Source organism: Vanellus vanellus, assembly GCF_965231255.1.
Source record: "Vanellus vanellus genome assembly, chromosome: 3".
NCBI lineage: Eukaryota > Metazoa > Chordata > Aves > Charadriiformes > Charadriidae > Vanellus > Vanellus vanellus.
In genome coordinates, this window is record NC_138907.1 from 47,691,801 (window position 1) to 47,716,249 (window position 24,449).

At 43.8% G+C, this 24,449-nt stretch overlaps 1 protein-coding gene across 1 annotated transcript in view; it reads right to left on the bottom strand.

Annotated features, from left to right (window-relative positions):
• Positions 1 to 10,846: 10,846 nt before the first annotated feature.
• PGBD5 (piggyBac transposable element derived 5) overlaps positions 10,847 to 24,449 on the bottom strand; it is a gene marked incomplete at its 3' end in the record, with an annotated part of 67,976 nt that continues 54,373 nt past the window's right edge. The window contains exons 5-7 of the mRNA XM_082480832.1: positions 18,529 to 18,726; positions 12,575 to 12,680; positions 10,847 to 11,042 (exon numbers count right to left, since the gene is read on the bottom strand). Coding sequence (XP_082336958.1) covers positions 10,847 to 11,042; positions 12,575 to 12,680; positions 18,529 to 18,726 — 500 coding nt within the window. The remainder of the gene's footprint in view (positions 11,043 to 12,574; positions 12,681 to 18,528; positions 18,727 to 24,449) is intronic.

Here is a 24,449-nt window from a genome sequence, read left to right on the forward strand (position 1 = left end):
TTGGTTTGGTTTTTTTTTGTTTGTTTGGGGTTTTTTTGGGGGGGGTGGTGTTTTTTTGGTTTTGGTTTTGTTTTTTTTTTTAGTTTTGTGTCTGCCCAGAAGAGATTGAAGTAGTTTGCTTTGCTATTTCCCCAAAGGGTATGAGAAAATGCTGTGATTTTAAATCCTGCCTTGTTGTTCTTGGGGAGCCTGAATCTGGCAGAAGGAATATCTAGCCCTTCTCTTAAGGTTGCAATCCAGCCTCGAGTCATGGAAGTATGAAAAGGAGCATATTTTGGCTTGTTGCACCTTGATATGTTCACGTTGCAGTTGGTACCAGTTGCCTCTGGGCCAGTGTGGGGCAAGGGCTGTGCTGTGGTAGGTGAGCCGGTCTGCTCAGGGGAGGTTATTCTCATCCAGCTTTGTGGACGGCAAAGTCCCCGTGCGCCTGAGAACCTGCTTCACTCCTGCTTCTTGGGTGAAGGAAGGATGGCAGGTTCCCAGGCAAAACCTGTAACAGTAAACAGATCCGGGGGCTGGGGAGGCAAGACAAATATCTGAATCCTGTGCCATCATCTCTGGTGCAGGTGTTCCTGGGGAATTCTGTCCAAGCCCTCACCTGGGGATGTGGGAACAGCAGAAGAGGGAGAGAGGCCTCTGGCTCCTCAATTCTCCTCACCTTTTGTTTTCTTAAACTCTCCTTCCCAAAGACAAAACTGGCTGGCTCTGCATCTGACCTGTGCTGTAATCTAAGGAAACCGGAGCGGAGACGATCTCCGAGGAGAGTTGAGATGGCTTTGCTTTGCAGGGGTCTGATGAGATGTCATTCATTACTGCATGTAAAGTCTCAGATGAAGATGCTTTAAGAGTGCCTGTGCTTTGACTTGGTGATGGCTGGGGGGTACCCTTCTCTGCAGCGTCTGTGACTTGGCACTGGTTTCTCTCTGCTCCCCTCTGGGGATGGAGGGGCAAGTGGAACAGGATATTGGAAAACATCACAAAATGGAACACTAAGTTTGGCTTAATTAAGAAAGAGTATGATGTTGGAATTATTAATTGCAAATTCTCTTAAGAATAATTTCACAGGAGATTTGATCTGAATGGATGGCATTGTTTGAAATGACAGCGCTGAGGTTATGCACGTGTGTGTGTCTTGGTGTTAATTAGATCCTGGGTTTCATAATTTCACAAATTAAATTCCTTGTTTTATTCAATTAGTGTGCTAAAGATGATTCGTCTTGCTTCTCACACCTCTGATCGTGTAGCCTGATTACACACAGGATCAGCTCTGGTCACGGCACATCCAGGGACCAGGGAGCAAAGCCATGTGCTGCCGGGGATGGCTCTCCAACCATGACAGTGGACTCAGAAATTCTCCTTTGGTTTATGTCACAGCTGACTATCTCGACTGGTGCATGGCAGGTCTCGCTGCAGGGGCTTGTAAATATCTCCTTAGGTCCCTCCTGCCTCTGCGTGCCTATGGAGTGAGGTATGGAGCCACCTATGGATGCAGGTGCCGCGCTGCATGTGGCTGTTCGCATCTTGTGGAGCCCTGCCACCAGCCGGGTTGTGTTTGTGCCAATCCATCACCCCGATGATGCACCCACACGTTTCCGGCCTCGGCACTCACTTGGGATGAGCCAGACTCCACCGTGCAGGCAAACCCTGCGGTTGGGTCACTTCTTGATCTTGCATTTGATGTCTCAAGGTAGAAACCTGTGGGTTCCCCCCAAAAATACCAGGCAAGGGAGAAAAGGAACCTGTTTCTTGGAGGAGCTGATTGTGTGACGGGTCCAGACTGTCTTTTAGATCACACTAAAATGTCTTTCAGACCTGCACGTGAAGGGGTGTTCAGCTACCTGTATGTTGAAAAGATTTCTGAGAGCTTGGCTGTGTTGAATGTGCCAGAATCTCCTGCCCTCCCCTTATTTAATACTAGCGGAGCAACTTAAGATAAATAGTCACCTCCTAGACACTGGGTCCATAAAGATATTAAATAATTGAAGGGTCTCGTTGCTGGTTGCTTCTGCTAATGTTTTATTTTCCCTGAAAATCTGGATTTTTCTTTGGATAATTTAGGTGCAAACTAGATTTCTTCCTGTGGGAAACACAAGTTACTACAAGGAAAGATCCTGAGCAAATTAAACACGGCAGACACCTGACAGATCACAGCAAGAGGTCAGTGTTGAGCCACACTAGCACATACCTGGAGGATGCTCTGCAGCGTGGTCCTCAACGGACAGCTCTGTGGCCATGGGGGAGTGAGGGATGCAGGCCCACGGCGTGGGGGACATCTCTATCATCTTTACTGTGGTTGTTGGCAGAGACCCACTGTAACCCCATTTACATGTTCTTCTGCAAGGTTTCTGCTCCCTTTGTGGATTAAGATTTAAACCAGGTTGTAATAACTTGTTGGCTTGGAGCTGTGAAACGGTGGTCACCCACAGATGATGCATGTCTGGTTCTGCCTGCAGATGCCACTTATTTGTCATGCAGGTCACGGTTTCGGTGGGCACCATTGGTGGTACAGACAAGCCTTGCCAGGAGGAGTTAGAGCGGTCAGGATGAAGGGCTGGTACCGTTCAGCAGAGATACCTCTGAGAGCTGGGGACAGCTGCCGGTGTCCTTGAGTCCACCCCCCCTGCCCTGAGGGGGCTGGGAAGCATCCCTCTGGGGGGGGTGGGAGGGCATGAGGGGGGGCAGAAGTCCCCTTTTCTATGGCTGTGTGCAGACCACGTTGAAAAGCTTTTTAAACTGGGTTCGTTCTTAAAAGAAAATGCCTTTGTACTCAACGGCTGGATCAAGATGACAGGCTTTTGCCTCTAATGGTCTTTCAGATAAATTAAAGGTTCTCGAGCAGTGTTTTCTCCATGTCCTTTCACCTACACAGGCAGAGGACTACCAAATATCTTTCCCCTCTATTCCAGAAAAGAACGAGACAGAAAAGCAACCGGTAATATATCTGACTGTATTTCAAAGTTGTTGATTGTAAACAAACTTTGTTGAAGAAATAAAATCACATGACAAGATATCAGAGTGATACTATAAATCCATTTTGTTATTGTTGCCACACTTCACATTTTTGGAACTCAGAATTCAGCTCATGGTGTACAAAACTTGTAAAAATTTATTGCAAGCGTGCCTTTGTGTAGAACAAAACCGGTGTCACAAAAGTAGTTCCCTGTCCCACGCAGAAACACAGTTGTGTATCTCTTACCGCGAAGAGGCCACACCTGCATTTCCTGAAAGACTTGGCTGTTACAAAATTGCTCTGAGAAGTTTTTAAAACAAAAAAAAAAGGCAAAAAAAAAAAAAAAAGCAGCAATTTCAGTGTACGCTTTACCTCTGGAATTTACATTTTCAATGGAAATCTTTAGAATTATAAAGAATATGGAGCTTTGCAACAGAACTGCAGTGGCTGATGTTGTGAGCACAGCCCGATGGAGTCGTCTTGAAAGCACTGGGCCAGCTAAGGCCCCCCTTTGCTTTTGGTACTGTCACTGCATTTGATGGAATGTAAGTTGCACATACTGAAAATAAGTGAAAACGAAACGTAGAGGGGGAGATTCCTTTTCCAGAATCCCCATTGCTCCCGTTTCTACCGTGGCGCTTCCTCAGACTGTCGCTTCCATGCTGTGCTGACATGCGGCAGCGCTTTGACTCCAGGGTTGCCGACTACCGAACACGTACAGTATACGGAAGGGCATGGAGCGAGGCCAGCCAGGCAGCTACCGCAGGGCCTGTGTCGCTAAAGCAGCTGTGCAGACTGGCTGTGTTAAACATCAGCCTTTTCTTTCTAATTCAAAGGCAGCAGGGGAGGGGGGGGTACACGTGCTGGAAAGATGAGTTAGAAGGGATCACCTGGAGCCTCTCCCTCTGCATGCCCGACCTCCGAACTTTCCTCTGCCTCCTCAAACCTGCTGCTCCCCTTGAACTCCTCCTTCTAACAGACTGTGCTGATTAGCCTCACCTATATGGGATCAAATTAATCTCTGGCATAAATCTGAGTTTTGCTATCTCTAATCTCACCCCAGACCATGGGGTCAACTTATATTTTATTTCAGTCCTGAAATGCCAGGCAAAGAATTGGCTTACAACTAGAAGAAAAATCCAGGTTGCAGAAGTTAAGTCCGTGAGACCTGCAATTTGTTTTCCATCAAATGAGCAACTCCCTTTCATAGAGAGGTGTGAATTGTTCAGCAGTCACGTTTTGCATACACCTTGACACAGATGATTAATTGGAGAACAAGACCACAAAGTTACTTTGACACCAAGTGGGTTGGGGTTCTGGACAGATGAACCTAGCGTACTGGGCTTTGCTTTTCGGTTTCTAGGCTTTTTTTGGTAACTAGTGAAAATTGGACAAAACACTCTATCTGAAGTCCAGAGCACGCTGTAAATACTTGGAGTTGAAAGCATTCGCCTGCTGCTTTATTTTAGAAACAGAGTTGCCAGGCTGGGAGCAAACTCTATGGGCCAGGTATCTTCCCTTCCCTAGTAAAACTTCCAAGACCAGCTCGACTCTGAAGTCTGTTCGAGGAGCTTGGGTACCGAATTGCACTCATCTCTCCCCTCGTTGTTTATCCAATCAGGTCCTGCACATCGTGGCCCTACAGGACGGCGTTACGGTCCTTTCCCACTAGGTTCTTCATCCAGGTCCCCCAGGCATTCAAGGGTTGTTGCAGTTACATCAAATGAGCGCTTTTGCAGAGTGATGTTTTCATGGATAAGATTTTTTGCACTACACATCGTGTGGACCACCTTGACATCTAATATAAGCAATTATTACTTCAGAAGAATGATACAAAAGGGATTTACCACTTAAGGCCTTTTCGTGATATCTAACAACTGCTGTTCACCAGACCCATCAGCGTGGAAGAGTTTAAAAAAAAAAAACAAACCAAACCAAACCAGCGAAAAACTCTCCAGACCCTGTCAAAGGACCCTCTTTGGCAGCGATCCAGAGCTGAGGAATGTTACAGCCATTCTAATGGGAGCAGTGGGTGTGGTGATGCTGATACCTGTTTTGGGTCCATCCAAACCTGACAGGCAGCACTAATGGGGCAAAGCAGACAGCACCTTCACAGTGATTGCAATTACAGCATAGGCTTCAGAAACAATTACCCTGTTCCATCTGAGATTTGCAAAGTAGCAGAAAGGATCAGCAAAGTAATACTATAAAAGTGAACTGAAAGGCTAACTCTGTGTTGTCACCTCTTCCAGACTGACCAAGAACCTGTGGGATGATTTGGATGTGCTCTAAATCCATGGAATGAAGGAAGCAAAGGAAAGTGTAGGGCAGGAAACTTCTCCAGGGCTAGACTGCTGAAGACACAGAGCCATCTCTCAAAAGAAGAGGAAAAGACCTCTTTTGTACAAAGTACAAAAATTCTTCACTGTGCCCCAAGAGTGGGATGATGATGCGGGAGCTTTTCCAGTTCATAATGCTTCTGGAAACAAAGGTAGGTTTGGGAAGAACTGCTACAAGAAGGAATACATACCGACTAGCACTGGTGGTAGGCTTGCATTTGAGCAGATGATTACGTGATCTGTCTGTGCAAAATAGCCTATTTAATGACAGGCCAAATATATATATATATGTGTGTGTGTGTGTGTGTGTGTGTGTGTTTTGAGCTTAGAGTTCCTTGCTTTTGTGAAAAGTTGCTAACAGTCCTTTGACACTTGAATGTTCTCAAACAGATCGAGATGAGCTCTTGTTTTACAAACAACTAATCTTACATTGGTCCTAGCGACAAGAAAGTGCCATGGCAAACTCCACAACAGGGATGGATGGAAGACTTCATATTCCATCTAAGCCTCCATGACTTTTCTCAAGTCAGTCTTAGTAATGATTTGTCTGAATTTCACATTGGTTACTGGACTATAGCAGAGCTTCTCCATTTATCTCCAGAGATTCTCCATTTATCTCCTCTAGGCTCCTCTACACAGGAGCTATGTTTTATCCAGTTTTCTCTTACCTTCAGTGCGACTTGGTTTTGACGCATACTGGCCTTACTGGAGTAAGAAACCTGTGCTGACAAAGTCCCACAGCCCTTACTTGGCGTGCTTTCATTTCTAGTTTGGAAAAGTGCATTTGAACAAGAACCAAGTCACTGGTAATGCAGAACATGGACTTAATCAGCAGGAGTGCGAACTCCACTTTACAGTTTCATCACCCCCTTACCTGTGCTGTGCCTCGGTGTCTGATTAGGGAAGGGGAAGCTCCTATTCAAGGAGCTAATGATGTCTCATGAGTGCTGAGGTTGTTAAAGCACTTTGCAATCCTTGCATGGAAAGTAGCACAGATGCGCAGAATTATCAGTGCAGCATAATCCCCTATTCATCACTAAAATCAGCTCCAGGACTAGGGGACTAAGACGTGTAAGACTGAGATATTGGAGCCTTCTTTCACTACTCACCAGCTCAAGACAGACCGCTAAATAAATGTTAGAAGGAAAGAACCTCTTTGGCCAAAAAACCCCAAACCCACAAAAGCCACAGAAGTGTAGCTGGAGGTAAACAATGGGAATGTTACTTTGAGTTGCTGTCCTTAATGTCAGTTTGGAAACAGCTACACTACTTTTCTCTAGGGATTGTCTGAAGAAAACAAAGTTGTACCCGTTAGGGACACTGCGACTTCTATAAATTGGGATTCTTGGACTACCTTGTAAATGTATAAGGGTTGGGGCAGGGAATAGAAATGGAAAACTGAGATGAGACTTCTTTAAATTGTACCCTAGTGTCAAGTGCACAAATGGGCTGAAGCAAAAAGTAGCAGAGTTTCTGCAAGCCCTTGAAATGTTTTTCAACTGAGACAACAGCAGTGGAAACCATGTCACAGTGGCTTCTAAGCTCTAGTGAGTGTTGTATTACACACTGGGAAAATAAGTGTTTTCCAAGAATGGATCGTGGCACAATAGACATTTCTTGAAAGAAGTACTGTGCATAGAAGATGGTCAGTATGTCTTGCTGATGGTCTCAGTTCTTTCAAACAAAGTTTGCATACCGTAAATAAGTAATTTTCAGTTTTCAGAAGTATGTGTGAATGAAAATTCAGTTCAGCAGGAGAGAAATGAGCCTTGCTGCTCCCTTCTCTACTTCAGCTTCAAATTTTTTTTTTTTTTCCCCAGAAAAAATTAGAGATGTCCCTCTGTGCCCTGGTTGGCATCTCCACTGCATTTTAGCTACTGCTGAGCTTAAAATCTCTTACCTAGATTGTCTCAAGGCTACAAAAAAACCAAACAAACAAACCCCAAGCAATCCAAATGTGCTATTGTTTCACAAGCAATTGCACAATTAACACATACACACACACACACTAACTAGCCTTCTTGCTCTACTTTGAGACTAACCACCCCCTTTTTTTTTTCTCTTTAACTAGGGAGAAACTTTACTGTTACAAGCAGGTGGGGAAGCAAATCTGAGTAAGCCAGTTTGCAGTAAAGGAAATGCTACAGAAGCTGAACTGCAGTTAATAAACTCGCCTTTTTAAAATGATTCAATTTCTTCCTTAATTACTTTGCCTCGTTTAAGTAACATAGAGAAAGTGCAAGATGCTTTTTCAACAAGGAGAAATCTTAACTTTCCCCAACTCTATCCGCTCGCAGTCAATAAATGGAGATGATGAGGTGGAATAGTCCTCTGTGGATACAGACTATGCTTTGGTGGCTTTTGCGTGTTGGCTTCAAGAGCCAAAATTCAGGCATTTTGTACGTATAAATATATATAAATATTTTTGCTTACTTATGGAATGTTTGTGCATATGTAGGGCACCAGTTCAAAATGATGAGGGACGCTTAAGGCTAAGAAAATGAAATTCATTGCAAAGCTATAATTTTGTCTTCATTTTTCTCCTTCACAAAGGAGACTAAAGCATCTTCCCTGTAATAGTCAGCCACTGTGTAATCCCCCATCAACACCAATTCTAGGGAAAACTACTCAGGACCCAGTCCCTGAGGCAAAAAGCTAGGACCTCATGATTTTAGCTCAAGTAATCCACATAATTAACAGCATAAATTAGTGGAAAATTAAACATTCCAAGGCCTTGGACCTACTGCCACCTGTAAAAGAAAAGTCATTTTCTGTACGGGATGGCCTAGATCCAAGTGTTAAACGTATGCAGTAACGTAACAATTGGCCAAGGGCTCCAGATCTATCTCAGGGGGCTACAACATAGCTGGAGAGTGCTGTGCTTACTCCTCAGAAGTGCCAAGTGGCTCTGAGGAGGTCCTGCAAACCTCTGCTGGAGGCACGTGCACCTTGCAAACGCTGTGGCATTGCAGGGGCATGCCAGGAAGCTGGACTCCCAGCAGCTGCTGCTCATTCCAGCTGTCCTATCACCAAAGCTCCAGCCAGACCTTTCCTTACTGCCCCAATTTTGACTACCGTATAAATTTACAGGACATAATGAACTTGTAGCTACTCTTCCTGTTGCAGTTAGAGGCTGGCATTGTCTGAAGCTGGGAGCAATAAGAATACCATTTGCCTTCAGGCACCCTCTGCGGAATTCCCTCAAAAAAGGAAACTGTGGGCTTATATTGCTAAAGATTTCTTTTTCATGCCTCACGCTAGCTCTTCTCCCTCTTGGAATACTTACAAGACTGACACAAACCAGCTGCCCCACACGCTCAGTCTGTAGAGGGGTGGTCTCGGTTCTCTGCAACGCCGAGAAGTTTTGAACTCATCCTTGGGCTCCTGCGCAGCTTGGCAGTGCCAGTGACCAGAGTGGTACAAATCCTCTCCTTCTTTTTGAGGCTAGGAGGCCTCAGTGCACAAGGGTTTTGTCCTTTTTCCCATGTTTCCTGGGTGGAGACCTTGTGGACTGAGAAGTGAAAAGGGATGCTTAGGACACCCACAGCTGGCAGGCAGAGCAGGACGTGTGGGACAGCCTCCAGGCTGTCTTGTAAGCAGAACCACCATGGAGTTGGCCACCCCCTTAATTTCCCTGCAACCAGCTGAGCTTTGCCTCTAAATCTACTCCAAAAAAAATAAGACTTTGGTGGAAAGATGTCAGTGCAAGGATGCACTTTGGGCTAGCCAGTAATTTACTAGCCCATGCTGGAGTCTTCCTCTGTCGTGATTTCCACGCTATGCATTCGCACATCACATGATGAAATCTGGGGAGTTGTCACATTCATGCTGGTTACTCTCTATTGTCTCTTGCCAGATGGATACATGTAAGCGGTGAGGTTTACACTGATAAGGAAATCACTCACTCACTCCATTCCTCTTGAATCAACCCAAGTCATTTTTTGGTATAATGTTTCAGGCTTGGGGACTGAAAACCAGCTGGACCTCTAAGCAACACGTTTTCTGCCCTGTAAGTTAATAAAATTCTGTTTGTGTCCATCACTGCTAACCTTTAGAACACACATTTTTTTGCTGATCGAGTTGTGGACTGAAATCAATAATGCATAGAGGGCAGGGTAGTATTTTACCTCAGTATCAATTCTCCCCTGTTTCAATCACATCTCTCTCTCTCTGGGCATTTTTTTCCAAAGCTTCAGTGGCCTTCAGGTTCCACCAGCACCAAAACATGGCGTTTCAGCCATGGGCACCAGCTCATGATGATGCTTGTCCTCTACAGTGTTGTTCAGAACAGGAGAACTCTTTGGGCTGCTTCTGTTTTAGTGAGGTTTAAGGTATGGTTGCAACTGGACTTCTTTCTTTTTGTAAAACGCAATGCTATGTTATTTTGCTAAACATGTGATCTACTTAATTACAATTACTGTGACAAGCCCTGAATTCTAACAAGAAGAATTCCTACAGAACACCCCGCAGTGATAATGGGAAACACACTGCTGTTAGTGACTTATTTTTTTTCCTGCCAACTGTGTGCTGAATGGAGTTCTAAAATGGACCAAAAAAGTCTTGACAGTTACAAAAGGAAATGAGAGAAATAGTTGTTCCTAAAACCTTAACAGTCCATTACATTAGATTTTTAAGCAACATTTAAGATACAGTTGAAATCAAGAAAAAATATAATTATCATACTCTGATTTCTCACCTGTACACTGACCGTGGCAGTTAAGATGTGAGGCAGTATTTACATACTGGTTTACTCACTGTCAATACTTACAGTTTTACTCACTGTTTGTATATAAAACGTTTCATCCTGGTTAAAAAAGAAAATCAATGTAATGTATTTTCCATTTTAAATTCACTAATGTATTTGGTTTCTCCTAATTTTTCTGTGTTCTACCTGGGATCAAATTGCCTTACATCACTTTAATAAAAGGAAAGGAAAAAAAAAAAAGACAGAAAGAAAAAGTCTTAACTGGTCCTCAGTTGCTGGCTGCCTGCCTGTGAAGGTTTTGTTTGTCAGTATGCTCGCTTCAGTGTCTGTGTGTCTCAACTGCTTCGTTTAGCACACGGGGAGGACAGCAGCGATGCCTCACAGGGTGGCAGGCACTCTCAACCACAGCCCATGGTGCAGACTTACGTTGCTCGTCCCAGAACTGAACTACTCCAAGTAAGGTATAGAGTTTTCTGTAATGCCCGCCTAGGACTGCGGAGCTCTGTCAGCTTCTGACAAGCTCTTAGCCCAAGAGGAACTTTACAAGATGACCCTGCGCAACAAATAGTATTGAGATGACAACTAACTTAAGTCTGTTTCTGGTGTACAGATTCCCACAGGGCATTCACGTATGCAATTTTGTGTCAGCTTTTCCACTGGCACTTTCTGCAGGACACGTTTACATCCAGCTGCTACTAGGAACAAAGTTTCCACCTCTCTACTGGCATCACTTGGCATTTTTGGATAAGGACAGCACTGGTGGTGTCACAAGTTCCTTGCTTTGCCGTTCCAGGTGTGGTATCTTCATCTGCTTACCCTCCACCCCCTGCCTACGCCACCAAGAACAATGCATCAATGGGAGGGTGAGGTGTCTTCCAAGCCCAGAAGCTCCTTTACAAGTCTTTCACCAAACTGTGCACGGCTATACCTTGTCACGTGGTAGGCCTCTGACATTTTGTAGAGGATGTAGGCATTGTTTATCGCGATGCTGATGGCAAACCAGAATACTTGTTGCCAGGTCTTGTTTGGTTTGTGAGAAATGAAATACCTAAAAAGCCAAGAGAGAAGAGGAGGGAAAAGCACTGTTCAGCCAAATACTCGCAGCTGGGATGCAAGAAATAACCCCAGACAAAGATTCTGCGGTCCCAAAGGGGAAGCAGGCCCAGAACATAATACCTAGTGCAAGTACCATCTTAAGAAATTTTGTACAATGTATCTGACAGTCATTTACAGTTAAGTTGCACCATTTTGGAAATTTCTAGTAGTGTCTAAAAGAACAGACTTCCTTGCTCTCAGAAGCAAAACCTCAGCAACACTCTCACCTCTGTACCACTCCACATAAGTAAGAGTACCGATACAGACTCCTCCAGCTTACCTGTGACAAAAACGCATGTGATGGGAGCTGTGGGTCTGAATCCCTTCAATTTGTGACTAAAAAAAGCCTCAGGCACGTTACATTACAGTTTAGAGAAGATTGCTGATGTTTCTCCTCTTGTTTATCTCTATTGCGAGCAAAGAATGATTTCTGCTGCTGTCAACAGTAGGTGGGAGGATGTGGGGGTAGAGCCAGAGCGTGCAGTGCTGGTATGTGGAGCAACTCTCCATAAGTCAGAACTAGAAAAGACCGACATCCTTATATTTAGGTTCTGACTAACTCTAGGACTGCCAAAAAATTCGCTCTTCAGTCATAAGACTTCCCACTTTCCTACTTTCATTTTTTTTAGTAACCATTTAAATCTACTACCTCACCTCTTTTTCACATTGATTTCTTCAAATCAGATCCCAGCATCGGTTTCCAGCAATCACCTCCTCCTCTTTCATCTCTTCTACCGAATTCTTGCTGCCTTGCCCAGAACTGGCTTGGAAAATCCCTGCTGCTTTTCCTCTCTCCTCAATTTTTAGTTCTTGAAATTCTTCTGCACCTCATCACTAATTCCCACAGCCAAACTTTACCACTGCTATACTTAGTTGTTTCTGTTTCTCCCTGCTACAGTGAGACCTAACACTGAGGACACCAACTGGAATTCAGGAGCTAGAAGGACCTACATGCTGCTCTCCCAGATCATCTAGATCAGCTTTACATCCATAAAGGAACGTACTTTTCTTCTGGATCCAGGTAACACAAGTATCACATGTATCAAGATTATCACAGATAATCATCTAAACACCATTTGCTGACAGGGATGGAAAGCTGAGCTAGCCTGAGAGACTTGTGGGGCTGGTAGACCCCTGTTGAATTCTCTCTTTAGCTTTCAATTTGATATAGCCAAGAACATCAGCTTGCTGGCTCATCTTCCCCACACATCTTAAGAGTCATTTACAAGACACTAAGGACATAAGTCTCGGGGTTTTTTTGAGTGGTGGATGGGCAGATAGAGCCAAAACAAGAATAGCAATGCAGCTCTTGTCCTTGTGCAGAGCCAGCTTCTGATCTTTGAAACGGTTTTGTCAGAGATTAATTCCATGAAATTGGAATTTTGAAACTGGGGCCTCAGCTGCAGCTCAACATGGAGAGCTCAAACATTGCAGCAACAGAGGAGTGAAAGAAATACACACACACAGACACACATTCTTACTTACTTGCTGTATTTGTCATCATATTTGCAGATATAGCTAAGGTGAGCAGCAAAGGCTTCAACTGCCAACGGGCATGGAATTTCTCCGCTTTTTCTCTTAATTATAACTCCTGCATCAATTAGAAACATGACAGGTTTAAATTCACATCATAGGTCTAGCAATTAAAAGATACGGTTTCTATGTACGGTTTATTATAAAATAAATCTCATTGACATTTTCTGCCCTAAATCTAGGAAGTTATCTGTAACAGAGATGCAATACATTGAGAGAGTGGAAGGGGAAGAGTAGGGATCATTTTTCAGTTGGAAATAAAAAGGTGTTAGACGCAAATACTTTTACCATATGTTCAGAAAAAAACCCACACATTGCCATAGTCCCCCAGTAGCCCCCTACAGACAGTATGGGTGTCTCCTCTAGAGCTGTGATTTGCTATTTTATGCTTTGAGTTCTGAAGGTCCCAAGTGAGTCCTTTGAAATTAAACCCTTTGCTTAACTCCAGCCATGGGAAGCCAAGAGCAACAGTACCTCCACTCCACTGGGTGCTAATTTACAAAGAAGAGAAAATACAATAAGAAGTAGCCAACTGGCTAAACCCAGTCAAGACAGAGGTGAGCAGCCCGATTTGCTGCTGTGGGGAGCCAGAGCTCAGATGTGGCTTCGGTGGCTCAGTAGAGCTAAGCACGCATTTCTCTGCCTGTGAGTGATGCTTCCTGCCGTGCCTGGTCAGCTGGCTAGATAATGCAGTTCCTCATGGGAGCTGATTATCCTGCCTACTGCAGAAATCTGTGGTAAGACAACAAGTCCCCTGGAGCTACCTACCAACCACCCCCTGCATAGACAAAGATGTGGTGGCTAGAGCAGGTTACTCCAAGAACAGGCCCCGTTCCCTCACATGGTGCATCTTTGACCTGGCCTTCTCCAACACTAAACAGTATTTATGAGTCCGACGCTCTCCCAAGAATGCTCCCAGCTCTTCTCTGATTTCTTCCTCCTGTCTTCCGTGTTTTCCCTATCCAGGGGAAGCTCTCTGCAGGAGGGAAGGATGAGTAAAGCAAACTTATAGTATCGTAATCCGTTCCCTAACTTTTGACTTTATGTCCCCACAGGGTTTGATAGTCAGCGCTCCGGGGTACGGACCACCTCTTTCTTCATGTCTATGGCACACTGTCTAGTGAGGATCCCTATTCTCTCCCAGGCACAACACTATTTTTCTCCAGGTCTAGAGGAGCACAGGTTTGGTTGCATCCTTTCTCAGCATTGTTTCGGTACAGGCACAATTCTGGGCTTTCTCATGCCTTCAAACTCTCATTGCCTTCCTTCTGCCAACTCGTTTACAATCATCCCTAAAATGCTCCTCACGTTTTGATTACAGACTTCACCATTTCATTCCTTCAGCTGGAAGTCTCATTCCATCCATTATCTCTGTCAAGCTCCCTGTGCTGTCCTAGCTAGCAGGCTCTATTTTGAAGCAAGACTTACGACACATACTAAATGTCACGTTACAGCTGAGCCATGCAGCAATCTATTTGGAGTCTTTAAAGTCTGATTTTTCAAGAGTCCAAAATGATACCACCTCTAAATTGTTCAATACACTCTCCTTTCACCTCTGCCTCCTCAAGCTGGGTGTAAATGTAGCCCAAGGGAAGGGGATAAACCCAACCAAATAAATAAACCCTTCATTACATTCACATACTTATTATACTGCGTTTTTGATCCTTTTAATGAGGCCTACAAAAATCTAGCCAGCATGAGGTAAAAAGGGTTGATATACCACCAGCCTACTGCATCAGTGCTGCAAAATCACTTGCCATCCCACCTGGGCAGGTCAGGAAAGAATAAGTATGTTTGTAGTGCCAGCATTTTACAAAAAAATCCCCTTCTTTCTCCTCTTGCTCTCCTCTTTTCTCTTTCTTCCCTCTCTCTTCCTTTGGAGGATTTATATTTCCTCTCCAACTTGCTTTGTATTCAGGATCCTTAAAAAAGGCATTGCAGCGGCAGCTACGTGGATACCATATACTCCCTCTCACTTTCTATTATATTCCACATAAAATTCCTCTGGTTTGAGAATATAAATAGCTTTATTGGCACATTATTTTTACAGCCTTTCCTAGGCTTGTTTTGTAGCCACAGGCCACCTCTCCAGGGAAGACGACTGCCGGAGCTGGGTCACTCCTAGCTGCAGGTCTCTGTGGCAAGCGGTCCCAAGCCAGCTGACTCACTGGCACATTGGATGAGCTATTTCCCGTCCTGGTCCTCCCCCAGCATCTCTGTGTTCCCATCCCTGGCAGCACTCCAGGGAACGCACCGCCTGCGCTGCAGCCTGCCTTTGCCTGCGTGCTGGAAGGGGTGCTGGCTGCTGGCCTCCATGCTGCCACGGGGGACAGGCATCAGCTTTTTGAGTCTGTTGGGTTTTTTTTTTTAGCATTTTTAAAATTTTTTTTATTTTTAAGTTTTCAAGCTGTATGCTTGTCAAGCAAAGCTTGGGAAATACCACCCCAAATGAAACAAGCAGAAAGACAAAGGTGTACATATGTTTGCTTCCTCAAAACAGTTATTCTAAGCCAATCTTAGGAGCTAGAATCATGTTTTTTTAAAAATGGTGTCTCGGTAATATTAGCACTTGCATCCACCTTGGCAAACATTGAGCTTGCATAACATAATATAACAGAGGGGGCACTGCATGTTCCAAGTGCTGTATGGCTTCTTATCAGGACTTCGATTTGTTACGGTTCTTTATCAGAATTGCAGAGTGTCAGCATTGTACAAGGTCTAATGTTCAAGGTCTTCCCATCAGAGTCCTCCTGCCCCATCCACATTCTCACCATACTTGGACACAACCCTCTGAATGTAGTCTCACAAAGGACACATGGAAATTTTAAGTAAAAACCCTAAGCTTCCCCGTCCTGAAACATAATTTTTAACATTATGCTTCTTGGCTCAGACTTTCCAGTTCTGGGCAAATCTCACAAGCTGATTTTTTTCAGGAAACTAGATTGTCACCAGACACTCCTCACTCCAGCTTCTCCTGCGCTACGAACCACACAGGGACTTATACAACTGCTTCATACAATTGCGATACCTCCACAACATCTCCCATCTTCTCACAAGTCACTTGTGAGATAGCAACATGCCATTTGCAGCTCTTAAGTCCTTGCATATGTGGCCCAAGCTCTGTTTGCTATCCTTAGCTATTGTCCATTTAGCTTTTAAGTAGAGCTGGTTGGTGAAAAGCAGCTGTGAAAGCTCTTCCCAGAAACAAGCTACTTCTTAAAAAGATCTTGGGTTCAACAAGTTTTTGGTAAAGATGTCATTCTGGTCATCCTGCTGTGCAGCAAGTAAGGTTGTTGCCTGCTCTATTCTGCTTCATATGAAAAACAGAAAAGGTTGTAGTTATTTCTAGAACATAGTAATGCAGATGCTGGGAAAGTGGACACCAGATCTAGATCTCTCTAGAAGGAGAGTGTAAAAACAAAAATGCAGCCTTGTCCCACATATGGGGAGGTTTGAGCCAGCACATACATCACCTGCTTTAGAATAAGGGTAACTTTACTCTCTGGGGGTCCCAATCTCTTTTGGTTTCTCAGTTCTTCTATAATACAGGCACAAGGAAAAATTAAACTCAAGTTAAAGCTTAAGGCAAATTTAAAACCCCACTGAATTTTGTTATGGGCAGAAAGTTCATAGTTGATAGCAGAGTAAGCAGGACATTTTTGCAAAACTAAAGGAATAAGACTTACCCTTCACCATCTGAGATGATGTATTATGACACGTTAGTTCAAAACGTCCATAATAAATAAACTGCTGCATCTAAGAATATTATTCATAGATCAGCTCTGACAAGTGTACTGCCCTCCTGGTGCCTCTGGATCGAGTGGGATTTGAAGTCCAAGTACAGGCAAGATTTACCTTCTCAACTTTCCTTTAAATTGCAATAAATAGCTCATTATTAGCTACATCCACCTCTTTTGTCATCCTAAGTTTTGGGTTGACCATCTCTTGCCTTCTGCTTTTAAGTTTTTCTCTTCATGGCCTCCTCCACCCCCATCAACATTTACGCTCAACCAAGTGCAAACAGGCACTGTGCATTGTCAGGCAATCCCACTGGTGCCAGTCTCTGTCCAACTATTGTGCGTGGGTTTTATCCCCTTTGTCCCTACCTCCTCTCCCGTATAACACATGTTCTACAGGCTGCCTCAAGGAGAACAGATTCCTCCTCTTCCTCTCTATTTACATGCCTTAGAGGAGACTTTGGTGGTCCATCTTCAAGTTGGTTTAAACTAGCTTTGCTGCACTGACTTCAGAGATGCCAAATCAGAGGCAGGCAGTCTGGTTTCCTGCCTTCCTGCCGAGTCTCCATCTGTTCCCAGCTCTCCACTAGAGACTCTCTTCGCCCCAGCATCAGTCTTTAAAAAGCCAGTCTCTGTTTTCTGCTCTGATTCACCATGAACTATGTCAACTGTCCCAGCCAGCATTTGGTGAGCAATGTGTTGGGCAAATCTTGCCCATCACACATACAGGTCCTAATCAGTGGACATTAAAATACCTCACACACGCAACCTACAATCCCATTTATGCCAAAACAGACCCACGGTCAATCATAAGCACAACAGTTCACATCTCAGTGTGCTGCTTGTAAAGGATGCTGCCAGCACAGGGTCTACTTCTGCTCCCTCTTTTAACAGGGCAGTTAATACTGACATTTACAGAATATTTTTATAGTAATATTTATTAATTATAACCAAATGCTCCCTACTAGCCTATAAAAAACAGGTGACATGTAGTGGTAACTCTTGTCCAGTTACTGCAGCTGAATAACCTAAACCCAGCAAAGAACACCACAAATCCTGATGGTGAACACCCCTCAATAGGCAGCAACGCTGCTCCAGGGACTGGCTTCAGCAGGGTCCCCGAAGTGTCATATTTCCTTCACATACATATTTTCAGCATCTGTGCTCAGACACCAGTCCATCCGAGTTACCAAGTCCTCGCTCTGCTGGGGTGCCTGGCAGAATTCCTTGCAAAAGTAATGAGCCTTCTGGCAAGGCACTGAACAACACCCTTAAGTCAACTTCTCAGCTCACCGTACAGTAATTCAAGGCCTTAACTTCGCTTCTGTAGCCCGTACACACATGTGAGAGTCACTCAGGATTCAAAACATGAGTGTACAAGACGCCTTTGAATTGGTGGCTTTACGTCTAAAGGTTTAGGTTATTCTTATTTCTCTTAGGCAGTTATACATATATTTGAATAATAAAAACAAAAAGAAACTGAAACAGTATTTTCACTGAAAGATGAATTTCAGAGTTACAGATATTGCATCTTACAGAAGCTTCCAAACCTTCTTAAAACCATCTGTATACTTGCAAAAAGGAAAAGATTTCAGTATCAAGAAGCTCTTTGCAATTATTTGAACTATCCAAGTTATCATGGTGTTTTGGTTTCTTCTCATCAACTGCTAAAATCAATTTAACATACAACAGGAAGCCCTAATCATATTCACTTCTGGCAACAAGACGTTTGTTTGTGACTAAGATTTTACCGGATAAGATAAATGAATTGTGATCTGCTCAGAGTTCTAAGTACATCATGACGTTTATTAATTTTTCTGTAGCAGTAATCCTACAAGACGTTTTGCAAATGGGGCTAATATAGTATTATACAACAACCATCTTCCCTTTTCTGACCATCAGCAAAGATATAATCTTTATACGTAAAAGGATACTGCCTCCACCAGCTCAGGCAAAAGAGTCTGCATTAGCAGTAGGCTTTTAACCTTTGTATGGGGGAAAAATAGCTGTAGGAAGACACAAAAGGGAAGTAATCACTACTGCTACTGTTTATCTGGGATATTATGATCAAGCTCTTTGTTCAGGCTTATTATCAAGCTCAGTGACTCATTTTGCCTTGTCACATAAAGCATGCGCACTTTCGCGATGAGCAGTAGGAATATTGCTTACCTTGTTGAACCGGTGAATAGGCATTGGTCAGAAAACGAAAGTGCCCTTTATTGTACCAGCAGATCAAAGACATGTTTCCCTTCATTCTTATTCTGTACTGCCCTCTGGACTGGGGAGTTTCAGGGTTGTTCAGCATGGATGGAGGTAGGCCTGTGCAGTCACTCTTCCTGGTGCTCAGCAACCCACAGCAGTAAATCTCTGCACGTGAACAAAAACACTGCCTGTTAGCAAGCCATTGCGTGGACACAGAAAGCAAGAGCAATGGAGCAAATCTGAATGACCTGACTAGAGAAAGAGCTTGTCCTACAACTTTCTGGTCCAACAGATATGTTAGCCAACCGGCCTTCTGCAATACCAAAGATTTGTCTCCTGTAATACCAAAGATGAATGTCTCTGGAAACTGAGACAAGTGCAGAAAGCCTGCTCTCTAGATGAAATGCATCGACACCTCCTGCACAGTCATGATGAAATGACAAGAAGAATTCAGAGTATCTTCCCAACAATAACATCTGTGATCTGCACAACAGTCTTTACACCATGTTTAAAATTGGGCTGAAAAAAACCCCCAAAGGTGATATGCATTATGGAACAAACCTGAATTTATGATCCAAGAGTCTTTGATGTTTAACTACAAGAATAAATTGTGGAGGGAGCAGGGAGGTAGAGGAAGCTACAGCGTCTTAGATGTTAACCGAAATAAATTCTCCTACATGCCTCCCATGATGCTTTTAATCACAATATACATAGCTGACAAACTCTGGTTTAATCTACTGCTTGACTGTGCTGCCCAGTTCTTGATTTTCAGCTCACGACTCCTTGCACCTGCATCATCTGTTTTGTTAAGGAAATGCTGCTTAAGCAATTAAGAACCACTGAAACCACTGGTTGATTTAAAAAAAATGCATGTGTCAGAAGGACAGATAAGATGGAAATACAAGTTTAACAAAAATGGATTTTAGGGAAAGGAGATAAACCAAACAGTGTGCTAGTTGAGTGAGCACTGATCTTGTCCTGCTCAGACACCAGAGGCTCCACAGGTGACACATTCTGCTGCTCATAGCTTCTTGGCCTTTTCATATGTGAAAGAGGCAATGAATAAAATCTAACACCACAAAACATGTCTCAGTGAAGCCAGGTGGGCACAAACAAGATTTGGAAACAACATTAATAACGGCAACACTTGAATTTGTCATTAGGCTGTGAAATAATAATTCTGTTAGTCCAAGAGAAGCAGATCTTCTTGATCAAATTAATTGAACTCAAGGAAACCTTGGACGGAAATTTCCTCAGTCTCCCTAGGTTTTGTGTTAATCCACCCAAGTGGAAAAAAATTACAGACATAGAAGCAGGTGACATCTGTGCAGGACTTTCATATGGCAGCAAAGACTTGTGGTAGTTTAAAGCTCATCTGTCAGCTACGTCTGCTTGATCAAATTTTTCATCATGCTGGATTTTGCACATTGGATAACTTGATACCCTTACAGGGAAAATACTAAGTCAGACTACAGTGTCTGGCTTCCCCTGAGCATGTCACCTCTGCTCTTGGGGTCTTCTGCCTCTGTCTTTCTGGAATGACCTAAGCTCTTGAGTGCAGGTGCAGCCTTTGTCCTTGGTTCATACAGTGCCTGGCATGCTGAGCATCCCCTCAACAGCAAACAAATACTACAGGAACACTAATATAACAATTGCTAATAATCATGAATTGGTCCAGTTGCTGTGGGCAGGTCTACAAGGAGCTAAGGCTCTTCCATCAGAAATCTGAGATGCTCATGTCACAAGAAGGCCGGAGAGGGACTTTGTAAAAAGGCATGTAGTGATAAGATGAGGGGTAATGGCTTCAAACTGAAAGAGGGGAGATTTAGAATGGGTATTAGGAAAAAGTTTTTCACTATGAGGGTGGTGAGGCACTGGAACAGGCTGCCCAGGGAAGTTGTGGAGGCCCCATCCCTGGAAGTGTTCAAGGCCAGGCTGGATGGGGCTTTGAGCAACCTGGTCTAGTGGAAGGTGTCCCTGCCAATGGCAGGGGGGTTGGAACTCGATGATCTTCAAGGTCCCTTCCAACCTAAACTGTTCTATGATTCTAAGAAGGTCAACCAACACAGCAATGGGGCAACTTAATTCTGAAGGCAGAAATCCATACTCCATCAGTTATTTCTAATGAATGAATCAGCCCCTGGTAAGTTTCTTTCACAAAAGACAAGAAAAACCTGATGGCAACAGGCTCACAATCAATATAGAAGGAACTGCACCTCTAGTGGAAGGCTTTTTTTTTTTTTTGCAATTTCTTGTCTTGCTAAAAGGTACACAGTGTAAGTCACGTACTTGCAAACTTTGGCATTAACATAGTGAACTTTTAGAAAGCTTTCTTCTAGTCAATATTAAGATCTTCCTGCTCTGATAACAAGAAAGCCTGAGAAAAATTTCCTTAGCTGCCTAAAGTTTATGACTCAATAAAGGGTGATACTCTCTCCAGGAGACTGCAATGGTATAAAACCAAGCTAATAACTACATTATTGTGCTAGAGTTTCAAAATAGCAACAGCCACCTCTGAGATGCCCATAATAATTAATTGTAGGTTTTCTTTTAGCTCAGGCAATAAGCCTGCAGAAAGCTTCCAGCAGACGTTTCACTCCTCACACAGAATAATGGGAACCATTTCCTCTCTGGAACACACTGCGGAACCTTCCTGCTGTATAGCCTAGAAAAGTGCAGCACTTCTGCAGATTTACTAGCGTCTCTCATTGTGGATGACACCCTTAATCTGTAGAGTTTTTTAAAACCACCCAGTTACTATAGCAATAGAAGCAATAAAAATCATGCCCATCTGGCTCAATGAAGTTTTTGTGTGTAATTAAATCAGAATCACAACAGGTGTTTGCTACATACACAGAAGCCAGCAGATACAGGGTGTCCTCCTCTGGTCTTCTTAAGCCGTAACCGCAATATAAATGCATACACCTAAACTAGCTTAGCAAAGATGAGGAAATGTGGTGCAGTCACCCAAGATTCATTCTCAGGGTCTCCAGGCCCCAGACAGCTTGTGCTGAAGTCTGTTTCACCACATCTTTATTAGTACCATTTGCAAAGGCAGCCAGGCTCGAGTTATAACGTTCAGGCAAAAATGCACATTCTGCAATCATTTATCCTGTGTGCAACGCTAGGTCAAATCAGAGCTAGGGCAACTGGTGGGCCTGTTGTGGGAAGGAGATGAGAGCTTGCTTTACTCCGTGTGCTGGAGTTGCAGGATCCTGCAAAGCTTGTGGGAGTGCCGTGGTCGCCCAGGCCGGCAACTCCTGCAGCTTTGCCAACCCGCTCTGCAGGACAGCAGCTCCTGCTGGTTCAGCAAGTGCAAAAGGGACTTTCGGGGATCACATGTTTATGGGAAGCACGGGACACAGGACTTTAGGAGGTGCTATCCTCTGTAATGGACAACACCAATGCTTAAAGGGGAAAAAAAGAGATGGGCGCTATGAATAAATGTCACAGCAAATAACAATGACAGCTGCCTGCTCGCAGAACAGAGAATTTGCGGCATTTCAGTGCAGGTTTCCAGTTCTATTCAGAAGCCAGAGAGAGAAATGCTTTGCGTGTCCCCTGAAGAGAGGTCTGTTCAGGTTTTTGGTTTTGAAAAAGATCAAAGTGCCCTGTCTTATTTTCTGAAGTTTTCTCAGTTCTTGGTGTCTTCATAGCTTGTAGAATTATGTTCACTGACTTCCCTTTATATTACTAGGCACATATCCTCTACTGTGATACAGTGAAGGTGCTACACAGCAGGCTTTCAATAAAGAACACTGTTTTTTGCAGTAATGCACGTGTGATTTAGGGTTAGAAAAAGCAAACAATAGTTAAGGTTCCACAAAAGTCTTCATAGGATCACAGGATCCTATGGATTAAAGGATAATTCAGGTTGGTAGGCAACTCGGGAGGCCTTTAGTCCCATCTCCTGCCTAGAGGGTGAGCTCTAAGGTCAGACAGCGCTGTTCAGGGCTTTATCTTGTCTGGGCTTGAAAACCTCCAAGGACAGAGACTGCACAACCAGTATGGGCATCCTGCTCCACTCTAAGGAAAAACCTTACAGCTAGTCTGAACTACTTCTTTTGTTTCAGCTTCTCTGTTGTTTTTCATCCTTTCACGATGCACCACCGTGAAAAGCCAGCTCCATTCTCTCAATAACCTCCTCAGGGTAGTGTAAGGCTGCTGTTGGGTCCCCCTGAAGCCTTCTCTTCTCAGGCTGAACAAGCGCCATTCCCTTCCCATAGTGGAGCATGTGGTCCAGCCCCTGGTGAGGTTGGTGGCCCTCTGCTGAACTTACTCCAGTTTATTGATACCTTTCCTATACTGGGGGGATGTTGTCCAAAATTGTGCTGAGTAGGAGGCAATAATCACCTCCCTCAGTCTACAGGCTACAGTCCTGTTAACACAGCCCAGGACAGTGTTGACCATCTTTGCTGTCAAGGCATGCTGCTGACTCATCTTCAACTTGCTAGCTACCAAGACCCTCAGGTCCTTTTCATCAAGAATTTTGAGAGGAACGAATGCATTTTGGTGGGTGCCTGTTTCTAGATTTTCCAGAATTTCCTTTAGTTCCCTTAAATGTCAGTTTAGCTTCCCCAAAAGTTTACAGTTTCTAAGCATTAGCTTATTTAAATCTCCCCCCATTTCTCTGTTGATAGTTACAAAAAAACCCCAAACAACATAAAGCAGTTAAGATCAATTCTAATATCTTTTTGTTTTTAGTTCTCTTTCCACCACTGATCCTGCTTTAGCCCAGAAACAAAATTTTCTTGAACAAGAAAAGTAAATTTGTCAGTTTAAGAAAGGGTCTTAAACTGTCATGAGCACCTGAGCGCAGATGTTCTTTGACAGGTTTTTGTGACACTTCTTAGTTATGGTGTGGCCCTGTTCAGCTTTAGTTGGCCATAGACCAAAAAAGCATTAAGGTCTTTGCTGAGAATGACTGTGTGATACATGAGGAGAGATCTCTCTGCTGTTCAGGCTCCTCTGTTCAGGCTCCTCTGCCTGCGTCTCCCCAGATGTCCTGCCAATGCAGTAGGATCCCAGCAGGTGCTGGCAATACATTAGCTGCTTTGCAGCAGAGTCAGTAAACGCCTTCTCCTCCCAGGGCTCTTACCAACTTCACCACTGCTTGACATCTTTAGCATCTTACCTCTCCCAGTGTCTCGTAGTCCTTCCAGTTCAATATCTCCCTGCCAAACCTGTGAACTAACCCCTAGTGCCCTATGGCAGACACAGACAACCCCATGGCCTTATTAAACAGAAGAAATTTCAGTGTTCTCCGCATAATCTTCTTTATATAGGGGTGCCACACTACTGTGCAAAGCAAATAAACCTGCTATCTAAGTGTCCAACCCATAGCTTCATCCCTAGGAAGGTGATAGCGTGTACCAGATCAGAAATCTAATTTTGGAAGCAGCTGTCAAATATAATAAAAAGTCTTATGGAGCCATAAAACAAATCATGAACCAAACTGAAAACCCAGTACAGCATTAGCATATCTGATCAGATACTAAATCAAAATTGCATGCTTTAAAAGACATTACTGAATTTGCTACCTGCTGGAAACTGTTAATTTGAATGACCTGTTCAATGTAAAGCCCATGAATAATTCACCCCTGTGAACAATCTGAATTATTTGTAAGTAATAAGCACTCAGCTGGTTTGGTAGCCATGCATCTTCTTCACCAGGGTTATGGACCAACTGGGTCACGCCATATTGATTTTATCCTTCCCCAGCTGAGCGTAAAGGGTGCAACTCAGCAGTCAAGTTTTTGTCTGTCAGTCTCTGTATTTAAACCTGACACATCTCAGGTACTAGGAGTACATGGGTTATCCTCTAAATTCTTTGAACTTCCATTTTGCATCATTGCTTTCGTAGTCTTAAAATGTAACGTTTATAATCA